Source organism: Chiloscyllium punctatum, chromosome 27 (genome assembly GCF_047496795.1).
Source record: "Chiloscyllium punctatum isolate Juve2018m chromosome 27, sChiPun1.3, whole genome shotgun sequence".
Classification (NCBI taxonomy): domain Eukaryota; kingdom Metazoa; phylum Chordata; class Chondrichthyes; order Orectolobiformes; family Hemiscylliidae; genus Chiloscyllium; species Chiloscyllium punctatum.
In genome coordinates this window covers 49,233,051-49,246,031 of record NC_092765.1, presented here as the reverse complement: position 1 = coordinate 49,246,031, position 12,981 = coordinate 49,233,051, and the positions used below count along the sequence as shown (strand labels likewise).

At 44.3% G+C, this 12,981-nt stretch overlaps 1 protein-coding gene across 2 annotated transcripts in view; it reads right to left on the bottom strand.

The window, feature by feature from the left end:
- col16a1 (collagen, type XVI, alpha 1) overlaps positions 1 to 12,981 on the bottom strand; it is a 367,062-nt gene that overhangs the window by 237,174 nt on the left and 116,907 nt on the right. For both annotated transcript variants that reach the window (XM_072548617.1, XM_072548616.1), the window contains exons 7-9: positions 11,287 to 11,367; positions 8,196 to 8,336; positions 570 to 608 (exon numbers count right to left, since the gene is read on the bottom strand). In XM_072548617.1, coding sequence (XP_072404718.1) covers positions 570 to 608; positions 8,196 to 8,336; positions 11,287 to 11,367 — 261 coding nt within the window. The remainder of the gene's footprint in view (positions 1 to 569; positions 609 to 8,195; positions 8,337 to 11,286; positions 11,368 to 12,981) is intronic.

Below are 12,981 nucleotides of genomic sequence, written 5' to 3'. Positions count from 1 at the left end.
TAAGGGAATCAGCTAGACAGTTTTATGGCAGGGAACGTGACTCCAGGATGCTGTATTACCTCCTTGGTACCAGGGTCGAGAAATTCAGAGAGCAGCTGCACAATATCCTTCTGAGGGGGGAAAAATCATCCAGAAGGCAAGGTCCATATGGGTATCAATAACATAGATCTGAAGAGGGATGAGGTTCTGAAGTCTGATTTCAGGGCATTAGAAAGGAAATTAAAAAGACTGACTTTCCCACGTGAAGATTTGCTAATGCTGTTGGGAAGGGTTTAAACTAGATTGATTGGAGATATCAAACTGAGGATAGCTTGATTTGGAAATCTATGAGTGTAACTGTGTCACACAGAAACAACTCAGGAAAGGTCACAGTGAAGTGATTTGCATTGCAGATTTAGGGAATGCCTGGTAACTTGGAATTGCTTGCTGACACTACTCAGTTTGATGCAGAGTAGGACAAATCTGCAGTGACATAAAGAACTCTGAGGAACAGGAAAGTGTCACAGGTTCCTTCAGATGTGTCCTGTCTAATCAGTTAACCAAGGAGCTTTAAATCAGAATAAGCTCACCTCTTCATTGTTCTCGTCTCCTTGTCCAGCTTTACCAACCTAAAAGAAAACATTGTGTGAAATAAGCTTCCAGATGTGAACAGATGTTTGGATTCTTAGCCATTGATTCATTTCCTAGATGTTATGGCTTAATCATTTGATCAAAGTGAATACTCAACTGATATTTGAACACCCAATCTCAGTGTTGAATCTGGAAGGGAGCCATCATATGCTACTATGCCTAACGCTTCACAGACAATGGTCAGGCTGTGCCTTGAGGTCAGTGTCATAGAGTTAAGCACCTTCAATCGGCTTGTGCCAGTCTGTGCAATGTATGTGTGCCACTCTGAGACAGTTTGAAAACCACTTCAGTCTCCTAGCTGTCAATCAGAGATCGCTCTCACTCTTGAAACAAGATCATCGGTTCACGAACTAACAAGATGTGCAATCCCAAGGAAGGCTGCTGTCCCTTCATTGAAGATTCAAACTAAAAGTTGGTTATAAATTGAATAAAAACCGGAGAAAAGGTTGTTTGATTGTCAGCCATGAATCATCAAATGGAATAATAGAGAATGTTTTCAACTGATACAGGAGTTAGGGAAATGGATGAGTTGGGGGTCATGTGTCCAAGAATACAGTGAACCAGTGTTGGTAACAATGCAGTCAAACTCCAGAGACTCTAACGTGCTCAAATTCCACATCCCCACAGGCCAGATAAAAAAATACAGAAAAAAACAACAGTAATACTGGGAAATTAATGTTCTAGTTGTACAGGTCTTCCATTTGAAGGTTACAAGTATGTCACATTTGCCAGCTTTACTTGTTTGTGTCCTTCTGCCCCCAGGACACATTTTGGTTGTGATCTGAAGCTGGAGGTTCAAAGTTCGGTTGAAGCACCATGATTATCTGGCACTACTTCTGATATTTTCAGTTTTGCTTTGAGTTTGGGGATGCGCAGTTTCTATCTAGGCCCATGATTACTGTAGTCGATAACTTCAGTTGGGATGATGTAGTTCCAGAATGCATTAAGATTAATGAGGAGGCAGTATTAGATATTTCAGTGGACATAAAGGTGCTTTAATCCCCAAGGCCTGATGAGATGCATCCCAGGCTGCTAAGGGAAGCAAGCAAGACGACTGATGGGGCTCTGGCAGAGATATTTAATACTGTCCTGGCCACAGGTGAAGAGCCAGATGACTGGATGATAGCTCATTCAAGAAGGGCAGCAGGGAATGGCCAGGTAATTACAGATTAGATGGTCTAACATTGATGGTAGAGGATTTATTGGAAAACATTCTAAGGGGCAGGATTCATCAACACGAGCAGGGATTGATCAAGGTTAGCACCATCCTAGATTTGTTAGAGACAGAATCTATCCGCTTAATTTAATTAAGTTTTTTTTGAAAAGGCAACTAAATATATTGATGAGTGCAGTTCATGTGATTTGCATGGACTTCAGTAAAGTTTTTGACAAGGTCTCAAATGAAAAGTTGATCCAAAAGGTAAGAGCCCATGGAATCCAAGGCATTGTTGGCAAACTGGTTCCAAAATTGGTTTAAAAAATAGGAGGGAGAGGGTGATGGTGGAGGGTAATTATAGAATCTCTGCAGTGTGGAAACAGGCCCTTCGGCCCAATAAGCCCAGACTGACCCTCCAAAGAATAACTCACCCAGACCCATTCCCCTACCTTATTATCCTACATTTACCCCTGACTAATGTACATGACCAACACATCCCTGAACACTATGGACAATTTAGCATGGCCAATTCACATAACCTGCACATCTTTGGATTGTGGGAGGAAACCAGAGCACCCGGAGGAAACCCACACAGACACGGGGAGAATGTACAAACTCCATACAGACAGTTGGCCAAGACTGGAATCGAACCCAGGTCCTTGGCGCTGTGAGGCCCATGAGAAGTTAGTGATCAGTCGTGTACCAGAGTGATCGGTGCTGTATATTAACAACTTGGATGTGAATGTAGAAAGTACAATCATAAGTTTGTAGATGACACAAAAATTGGTGTGATGTTGATATTGAGAAGGATGCTCTCGGGCTAAGGTTAAGGTGAGGAGCAAGCGGTTTAAGGAAGTCATAGTCATACAACAGACCCTTCAGTCCAACTTGTCATGTCGACTAGACATCCCAAACTAACCCTCCTCCATTTGCCAGCACTTGGCCCATATCCCTATGAACCCTTCCTGTTCATTTACCCATCAAGATGTCTTTTCAATGTTGCAATTGTACCAGCCTCCATCACTTCCTCCGGCGGTTCATTCCATACATGCACCCTCCTCTGCATGAAAAAGTTATCCCTTAGGGTGCTTTAAGAAGCATCAGCGTATTGTAGGCTATGGGCTTAAAAACGTGTTGCTGGAAAAGCGCAGCAGGTCAGGCAGCATCAAAGAAGAAGGAGAATCGACGTTTCGGGCATAAGCCCTTCTTCAGGAATGAGGAGGGTGTGCCAAGCAGGCTAAGATAAAAGGTAGGGAGGAGGGACTTGGGGGAGGGGCATTGGGAATGCGATAGGTGGAAGGAGGTTAAGGTGAGGGTGATAGGCCGGAGAGGGGTTGGGGGCGGAGAGGTTGGGAAGAAGATTTCAGGTCAAGAAGGTGGTGCTGAGTCTGAGGGCTGGGACTGAGAAAAGGTGGGGGGAGGGGAAATGAGGAAACTGGAGAAATCTGAGTTCATCCCTTGTGGTTGGAGGATTCCTAGACGGAAGATGAGGCGCTCTTCCTCCAACCGTCGTGTTGCCATGGTCTGGCGATGGAGGAGGCCAAGGACCTGCATGTCCTTGGTGGAGTGGGAGGGGGAGTTAAAGTGTTCAGCCACGGGACGGTTGGGTTGGTTGGTCCGGGTGTCCCAGAGGTGTTCTCTGAAACGTTCCGCAAGTAGGCGGCCTGTCCCCCCAATGTAGAGGATGTCACATCGGGTGCAGCGGATGCAGCAAATGATGTGTGTGGAGGTGCAGGTGAATTTCTGATGGATATTGAAGGATCCCTTGGGGTCTTGGAGGGAAGTGAGGGGGGAGGTGTTTAAACTGAAATTAAAGCTCCCTCCATGTTGTCTGCATGAAACACTCCCAGGACAGGTATAAATCCAGAATAAAACTCCCTGCACATAGAGCTGGCTATGACAGCCAGAAAGAGAATTAAAGTGAGAGTGACAAAGAGAGGCAGTGTTTCCAACTATGCAGACAGATAAATGTGGGACAGTAGAGGGAATAACATGACTTTGACTGAGATGAATAGTGAAGAGTGGTGGACCAAGTACAGGCAAATGGGATTATTGTAATTTTGTGTTGTAGATCGACATAGATATGTTGAACTGAAGGGCCTGCTGCTATGATTCCAATTCACTAAATTCAGCAGTGTGATCGCAGCAGCAAGGCATACTGTAAGATCGGCCTTTAACCTCTCCAAAATCAAATAAAAGTTTCAGCTTTTATATTTCTTTGGCATTGTCAGTGAGACTACTTTCAATTAGATAGTTGGTACAGAAACCCAACTCGCCCCTTTAATGTTTCATGGAATATCAGGCTGCTTCTTCCATTCTCAATAAGTTGGAGATATGGTTAGCTGCTCACAAATGTGAAAGAGTCCAGATTGAAGTCCTCTCTGTCCCCTCCTAGCTAGCAGCCTTCATGCCAACAGTAGGACTGACTATCCATCTCCGCCTCTTCACTTCATTCCGAGTAGATTGTCAGCTGCACTCTCCACCACTCTTCACTATTCATCTCAGTCAAGGTCATGTTATTCCCTCTACTGTCCCATATTTCCATATTGCTCAATGCTCTGTCCCTCTTTCCAGTCTACTTCATAACTCAAAGGTGGTGCCCAACAGAAACACGACCCATTTCAGGGGATCAGTTTTGTGGGTGGTGGGGGAGGGGGGGGGGGGGGGGGGGAGGGAGTTGCCTATAAAAGTAAAACAATTTCCAATAAACAAAACTCAGACTTTCATCTTCTGGCTCAGAGTGAAGGTCAGAAGAGAATGATCCAGGTAAAAAGTTTAGTAGAATTCATGAAGAAAAAAATACAACAATAGAACTGGTTCTTTCTGTGTGGAATAGCATTTTCTTAATCTACAACTGCAAGGCCTACCTTTCAAACTACACCTCACTGTTGTGTACGTAAGAGATCCTTGAAGCAAGATGTGAGTTGAAACAGAATGTTTAACTGGTTGCTCAGCTCATTGGACTACTCTTGCCATGGGTCCATTTATAGCTGGCAAATCACCTGCAATGGTTTCTTTCCATGTTGCTGCATCATTGCCTGCACCTTAATCCCTCCTATCCCTTGATGTCCTGCTCCTCATTACACCATCCAAATTCACAATGTCTGCTTCTAACTATTCATTGATGATAGCGATATCTCTCTTCTTCCCCACTCCACCCATCTCTGATTTGTCACCTTGCTTATTCAGCAAACTGTACTGGATGACCAGATAATTATTGGCAGAGGGCTTGTGTCCCTGCCCTTGAGCTAGAAACTTAAGGTTTTGTTCTCACTCCAGGATTTGATGGTCAAGGAAGGTGTGTTTGTAACATAGTTAAATAGATCAACCTGTAAATCCTATCATCACACATCAATGTCAGACAGTACCATTGGGAGAGATTCCTGATCAGCAAAGAATAGAGAGAATCACTATTACCTCTAAAGCTCAAGAGTACAAGATTCATAAAAAGGTGCATGTTACCACATTGAATGCTGTAGCAGCTCAAGTGAACTGTAACACCCAATATCTGAAGACCAAACGTCTGGAAGGCTGCATAGTGGCTCAGTGGTTAGCACTGCTGCCTCACTGCGATCTGGGTTCATTTCTAATCTTGGGCAACTGTCTGTCTGTATGGATTTTGCGCATTCTCCCGATGTCTGCATTGGTTTCTTCCAGGTGCTCTAGTTTCCTCTGACAATCCAAAGATGTGCATGTTATGTGAATTGGCCATGGTAAATTGCCCATAGTCTTCAGGGATGTATAGGTCAGGTACATAAGTCAGGGATAAATGTAGAAGAATAGGGTAAGGAAATGGGTTTGGGTGGGCTGCTTTTCGGAGGGCCGGGTGTGTAATTGTTGGGCCAAATGGCCTGTTTCTACACTGTAGGGATTCTTTTGAATTATTCCATGAAAATCTTCAGTCTCTCTGCTGTAGTCGTCAGCTCCACCCTTCTCTGAGATTAGACTAGACGATACATATTGTATCTGACCCAGAGCCAAGTCTCTGATTTTATCCACTCCATTGGAAATGCATTCTTTGTGTGCCTCCATAATAGTGACCATCTCCAACCCTGCCTCAGTATACTTGCTGGTGAAACCCTAATCCTCTTTCGGTTACTTTGAGACTTGATTACAATCATTCATCCTATCCTCTGCCATCCATTTGTCATTAACTCGAGATTAAACAAATCTACCTGCATCCTGACTCACTCCAAGTCCTGATCACCCATCACTGCTGTACTTATTGACACATACTGAGGCCGTGTCCAGTAACAGGATCTAAATCTGCACAATCTCAGTCGTGTCTTCTAGTCCTGAGTCTCTCCGGAATGTCTGCATGCATCAAAGTTGGCCTTTTGGGCATCTCCAGTTTTTCATTTCTTCAATCGGTGCCCATGTTTTCAGCTGTTTGGGCTCCAAGATCGGGGGTTCCTCTCCCAACTTCTTATCTCTCAACCTCTCTTTCCTTTTGCCTTTCTCTTGGGGGTTAATAGAATTAACAGGTGTGGAGAAAAAGCAGGAACAGGGCATTGAGTTGGATAATCAACCATGATCATATTGATAGCAGAGCAGGTTCAATGGCTGATCCTGATCCTATTTTCTATGTTTCCTCATTCAGGCATTTCTTAACATTTCTCTTTTCGATTAACATTTTGGCCACCTGTCCTAATATCTCCTCCTGTGCTCTGTGTTATTTGTTTCCCAATTCCTCTGAAATGCTGGAAGATGTTAAAGATGTGATTTAAATGATCACCAGGATGTTGTAGTGAATATTAACAAAATTATCAATAGTTCAACAACACATTACTGCAGCTTGAGTTTTCTTTTTCCTTGAGATAACAACAAGATACATAGGAACCTTGATTATCAGATCGAGATGGGCGGGCACTATTTCATTAGGATAATTGATGATTCAGTTGATTGATTTCCTCTGGGGTTTGGAGTTTTCTATGAAGTCTGCTCCCCCTTCAGGAGACTAGGCAAAAGCACACCGTGCATGACACCCCGCCCCCAATCCCAACCCTGTCCAACACAGCTCTCCCCGCCCGCCCCAACTCCATCCGCTTTTATCCCGGTCTTCTACCCGCCTCCAACCCTGTCTGCTTCTACCCTGCCCGCCCACCCCCAACCCCGTCCAACAGCCCCCCACTTACCCCCAACCCCAGAGCCCTGTCCATCCCCACCCACTGTGCAAACCCCGTCCAGTGGTAAGTCTCCAAGGTGCGCGTGCGCGCGCAACACACACACACACACACATTTTGACAAGTTCCACCTTTGCCCTGTACAGGACAATGTTGGAAAGATTATCTGGGGAAGGGGAGTTTAGAGTACATCCCTGTGTAGAACTCCAGGGAAAATGCTGGGGGGAGAGAGAGGGCGGGAGGTCAGTTATTTGGAGACAGGGCCTGGACTGTCTAGGCCTCTTCTCGGCAGCATTTCAGTGAGCCGAGTTCGTTTTTAATCATTGTTCCTGTAAACAGAAGACGCGATCCGGGTTGAATCTGCTCTTTGACGTAACGTTTCTATCAGGAGCTTGAGCTCCCCTCTGGCTAATCCGATATTCGGATAATCAAGATTCCTCTGTATAAAGTATTCAGTGATGTTGATTGAAAAATAGCAAGTATGATTGGAACGTTCGACAGGAGCTGGGGTATGTCATCACCCTTAGAGGTAATGTTTAATTGGAGTTTAGTAAGTTTCTGTTATTGTTTAGTACATTTCTGTTGGTGTTTTGAGTTTTCTTTGTTACAGTGTCCTATTCGGGGCTGTTTAAATAATTTATTAGATTCCTTTGGAAAGCAGATAGCAGCCACAGGTTAGCAGCTTGTTGAGCTGTGGGCTAGCTCCTATCCAACTGAGCGGGCAGATAGAGTATTGGTATCGTGACCCACCTGAAGGACAGAGTGTCTGACAATATCTCACTCCCACAGGACCCCACTCGGTTGTTAACCTTGACTTTAAAAAAAAAATCGTTTGATGCTTTGGATGGGAGGGGGAGTCGAAGCAACAAACGTTTGTTGTCGATGTCAGAGTGCAGCCGTTGAGTAAGGGCTGATCTGGGCTCCAGAACTTTTCATATTAGATTCCATACAATTGTCTATTTCCACTGAAATGTTTCAAAATGCCATTCAGGTTTGTATTAATTTCCTACAAAAGACCAGTACTCGGAAAATTCTCTTCAATGCCACTCAGTTGTGTCAATAGTACCTCAGTTCCATGGTAAAAGATCAAATTAAACTGAACCTTGACAGAGAATGAAATGGAACTGTGAGCACAGTGAAGTTTTAACAAAGCTTGTCATTGTTAGTACAGCTGCCTATGTTATGTGGGTCCAGTTGGGGATTAGAACACCGGCTCTGGTATTCCCTGGAAAGGACACAGCTTCCAGCTACTAAGGGTGAATCATGGAGGAAATGGCCTTGCTCACCTTTGACTTTGTGTCCTCATCAATGCAGAAACACTTGGTGTGGACTTTCCTGCTTATCTGAGGTAGAGGTCCAATCTGACTCTTTGTTGTCTTCACTTCAGCATTCCTCCTACTCTTCAGAACGAGTGACCCTGTTGCACACTGCAAAGAAGACAATTAAGATCAGTGACAACACAACTGATTTTTATGTTGGGCGCAAGGACTCAGCTGAAAGAAAATGTTTTTATTCAAACTAAAAGCCATAAAGTATTTTTAAAAAAGTGAAGTAATTGGACTTGGTTAAAAATCTCACAACACCAGGTTATAGTTCAACAAGTTTATTTGGAAGCACTAGCTTTTGGAGTGCTGCTGCTTCATCGGACAACCACCTGATGAAGGAGCAACGCTCAGAAAGCTAGTGCTTCCAAATAAACCTGTTTGACTATAACCTGGTGCGTGATTTTTAACTTCGTACACTCCAATCCAACAACAAATCATAACTGACTTGGGGAGTGCTAACAAGGCAATAGATTACATTATGTAACGGTAGACCCTGTGAAGTATTGACGATTGGAGGAACCTTGATATGTATATCTACAGATTCCTGAAGGTAGCAGGACAAATAGATTACATGGTTAGGAAGGCAGATGGGATACTTGCCTTTACTAACCAAGGAATTGAATACAAGAGCAAGGAGGTTATGCTGGAACTGAATAAAACACTGACTAGGCCATAATTGGAGTACTGTATGCTGTTCTGGTCACTACATAAGAGGAAGGCTGTGATTGCACTGGAGGGAACGCAGAGGAGATTTACTAAGATGCTTCCCAGGCTGCAGAGTCTGTGCTGTGAGGAAATGTTGGGTAGACTATGGTTGTTTAACTTGAAATAATGAAGTTTGATGCGGGCAGGGTCTGACAGAAGCATCTAAGCTTATGAGGGGCATAAATAGTGTGAATAGGAAGACATATTTTCTGTTAGTAGAGGGGTCACTAATCAGAAATCATAGATTTAAGGTAAGAGGTAGAGGCTAGGAGGAGAGTTGGGAATTATATCGGGTTTTGAGAATATTTGTAGCTCAGGTTGAGGTTTTGGATGTAGGTTTGCTTCCTGACTTCCAGCTCAGCAAGCAAACCTACATCCAAAAGTTGGGAATTATTTTCACTCAGAGGGTGGTGAGAGACTGGAACTCACTAGCTGAAAGAGCAATTGAGTCAAACTCTTACAGCAGTATGAGTTTAAGTAGTATTTAGATATTCACTTGTGTTGCCATCAGTTAATATTGCCAGATCTACTTGGTCAGTAAAGACACAGTGGGACAATTGGCCTCTTTTTGGGCTGTAGATGTCTTGAGTCTATGAATAAAATGTAATTCAATTTCCTCTCATCTAAGAGGTTCGTCTGCTCAGCCCCACGGTCCCACGTGATCGTTTAGCTTTCTAACTGAGAAATACTAGGGGCAGGAAGCTGTACATGGAATGGGTGGAGATAGAATAAATAGGGGGAGATGGAGAGTAAGGGACAAAAAAAAAAGTCCTTTTAAACGACCTGAGAACCCAGAACATCTTTGTGACACTTTGCCCATCTCTCTTTGATAGTACAACGTCTTACATATGGAAATCCTGAAAGAATTACATCATACTGGGAAGAAGAGTAATCAGGAGGTCCAATATCGAACTGACATATTCTTCAGGACTGAGTTACTGAGGGCAAGAGGAAGTTGTTTTCTCAAGCAATTGTGAAGTCTTCTTGATGGAACACTCCAAATTGTAGAGATCATCACATCTATTCACCCTGCCCCCAAACTGGGAACACCCCTCAAACATGACAATAGGGATCACCACAAGTAGGCTGGACTGGGAAAGAATGACAGATGACAGATCTTGAAGGACATCAGTGAACTCAATGGGTCAGTGGTTAAGGGATCACCATTAAATTGGCTTCGCATTCCAGAGTTTCTAAATTGAATTCAGGTTTGACTGTCTGCCATCCTGGAATTCAAACCCAGATCCTCAGAATGTGAATGTGGGCTTCTGGATTACAAATCCAGTGACACTACATCTCCACTGTTGAATCACAGGATCCCTACTGTGCACATAGAGGCCATTCAGCCCATCGAGCCTGCACCAATTCTCTGAAGAACATTCCACCCTGTCTCAGTTGAAAGATGTGCAGTTTAGGTGGATTGGCCATGCTAAATTGTCTGTAGTGTCCAGGGATATGCAAGTGAGATGGAAAATCTATGGCAAAGGTGGGGTTGTGGGGAAAGGGTGGGAAGTTGGTCTGAGTGGGATGGTCTTTGGAGGGGAAGTGCACACTCACTGGGTTGAGTGGCCTCTTTCTGCACTGTAGGGATTCTATGAAAAGAGCAACAGATACATGAGAATGCCAGTACTTGCAAGATCCTCTCCAAGCCAGTCACCATCTTGGACTTGGAAATATATAATTGTTTCTTCACTGTTACTGGGTCAGAATTCTAGAATTCATTCCCAAAGGGCATTGTGGGTCAACCTTCAGCACATGGACTGCAGAGGTTCAAGAAGGCAGCTCACCCCTACCTTCTCGGGGGCAACCAGAGATAAGCAATAAATTCTGGCCCAGCCAGCAATGTCCATATCTCATGAGTGAATAAAAAAAAAGAGATGCTAACTGCACACCATTCCACAGGATGGGTGCAGGTAATATCTGTACAACATCTACAGTCCTCACTTTCTCCCTGTACAACATGACTGCTGAGTCGAATTCCAGTGGTTGGGAAGGAAGGAGTGAGTGTGTATTTTAAAAATACGTTTACTATCATTCAAAGCAGAGGGAGAGATTGGGACAAACCCTCAGGAAGGCAGACTGAGCTGAGATTTGAAGGAGGAGAACCCCTAGAGAGAACCCTCCAGAAGATGAGCTGAAGCTGAGACCTCAAGATCCTGTACCAGGCCTGATCAAGCTGAGGGGAGACAGGTAGTAACACTCACACTCTCACTCTGTCACACTCACATTCTCACACTCACACATACACTTGTTTGGGCAATAATGTGTGTTTCAGGGTTGTTACACAATATCCCAGGCAAACACGTGGGATGTGCTTCTGGACAGACAGGTCAACACTGTCACTTACCTTGACTCCTGGGATCTCACAACAGGTTAGCTTCTCTGCCATGAGAGGGTCACAGAACAGGATCATCTGTTGTAGGTCGACCTATGCAGACAAACAGGACCACAGCATTAGGAGAGACAAGTTCAGATTGTTCCTTATGTGATCGACCAGCAGCACTTGGGTTTATCCAGTCAGTGCAGCCAAAGGCCCTTGTAAACAGAGGCCGAGAGTGAAGGGTGGGACTGTAAGATGTGGTTTCATTTCCCCCACCTCCCCCAACCTCTGCCTCCTCACTTGAACAGTTCATGCCCCCCCCCCCCCCCCTGCCCACACATTAACAACACAGAGGTGGAACGAGTGGACAGTGTCAAGCTCCTGGGAGTGGTCATCCACAACAAGCTTTCTTAGTCTCTTCATGTGGAAGCACTGGTTACAAAGGACAACAACGTCTCTTCTTCCTCAGACAGCTGAGGAAATTTGGCATGACGGCGAATACCCTTACCAACTTTTATAGGTGCGCCATCGAGAGCATTCTGTCTGGATGTATCATTACCTGGTATGGCAACTGTACCATTCAAGATCAGAGACGGTTACAGAGGGTAGTGAACTCAGCCCAGCCAATCACAAAGACCAATCTATAGAATCCATCTACCAGGCCCACTGTCAAGGAAAGGCCGCCAGCATTCTCAAAGATCCATCCCGCCCTGGCAATGTTTTTCTAAACCTCTACCATCGGGGAGAAGATACAGAAGCCTGAACACATGCACCAGCCGGTTTTGAAACAGTTTCTACCCTACTGTTGTTAGAATACTGAAAGGACTCTTAAACTCTTAACATTCACCTGTACCTGTGTTTTTGCTTTTGCCGCTGTTTCCCTATTATTGACTTACTGATGCTACTTAACTATTTGATTCTGCCTGTATGGCTCACAAGACAAAACTTTTCACTGTGCCTCGGTACACATGACAATAAATTCCATTCAATTCAATTCAATTCCTTGGCTGTAGCTAATGATTGATCTTTGTGTAAGGTAGGAGGTTGGGGTTTATAGTAATTGGCTGTTTATAGATGCAACAGGTGTCCCACATTATACATGCCCACATGCTTACTATGCCAGTCTATATCATAGAGGTTGACAACCTCTTCTACCATGAAAGGAATTGCCAAATAAGACCTTAGCCTGATCCAAAGTTTGTCCATATTCCCTTACTTATAAGAATGGGCACCAATCAAAAATCTGCTTGAGTCTTGGTACATGTTACAGGAGTCAGTGTGTGGACTCATTGTTCCTGCTTTAAGGAACTGAATGTAGACCAGCAGGAGGCTGGAAGAACACAGCAAGCCAGGCAGCATCAGGAGGTGGAGAAGTCAATGTTTCAGGAATAACCCTTCATCAAGACAGTTCTATGTCCAGTTCCTACCTCTGTAGTAGCCCCTCTGGCTGAGGCTAGCACTTGGCTCCGAGCAAGAACCTGCAGATGCAGTGTTCTAATGTCGGGAGGCTTTTGTGTTGCAGCTAACTCTATGATTCTGTCTAGGAATTTCTCCCACTGTTACCACCTCCAATAGTTCTATCAGAGGCACTTACAGATTGAAAACCAAATAGTTTGGCCCTGTTATGAGAGTTTGCACAGCCATTAAGTCCTGAGGTAGAATGTGAATTTGGAATCCTGACCCAGAGATTAAGATGTTATTCATTCACCACCATCCTTCCCC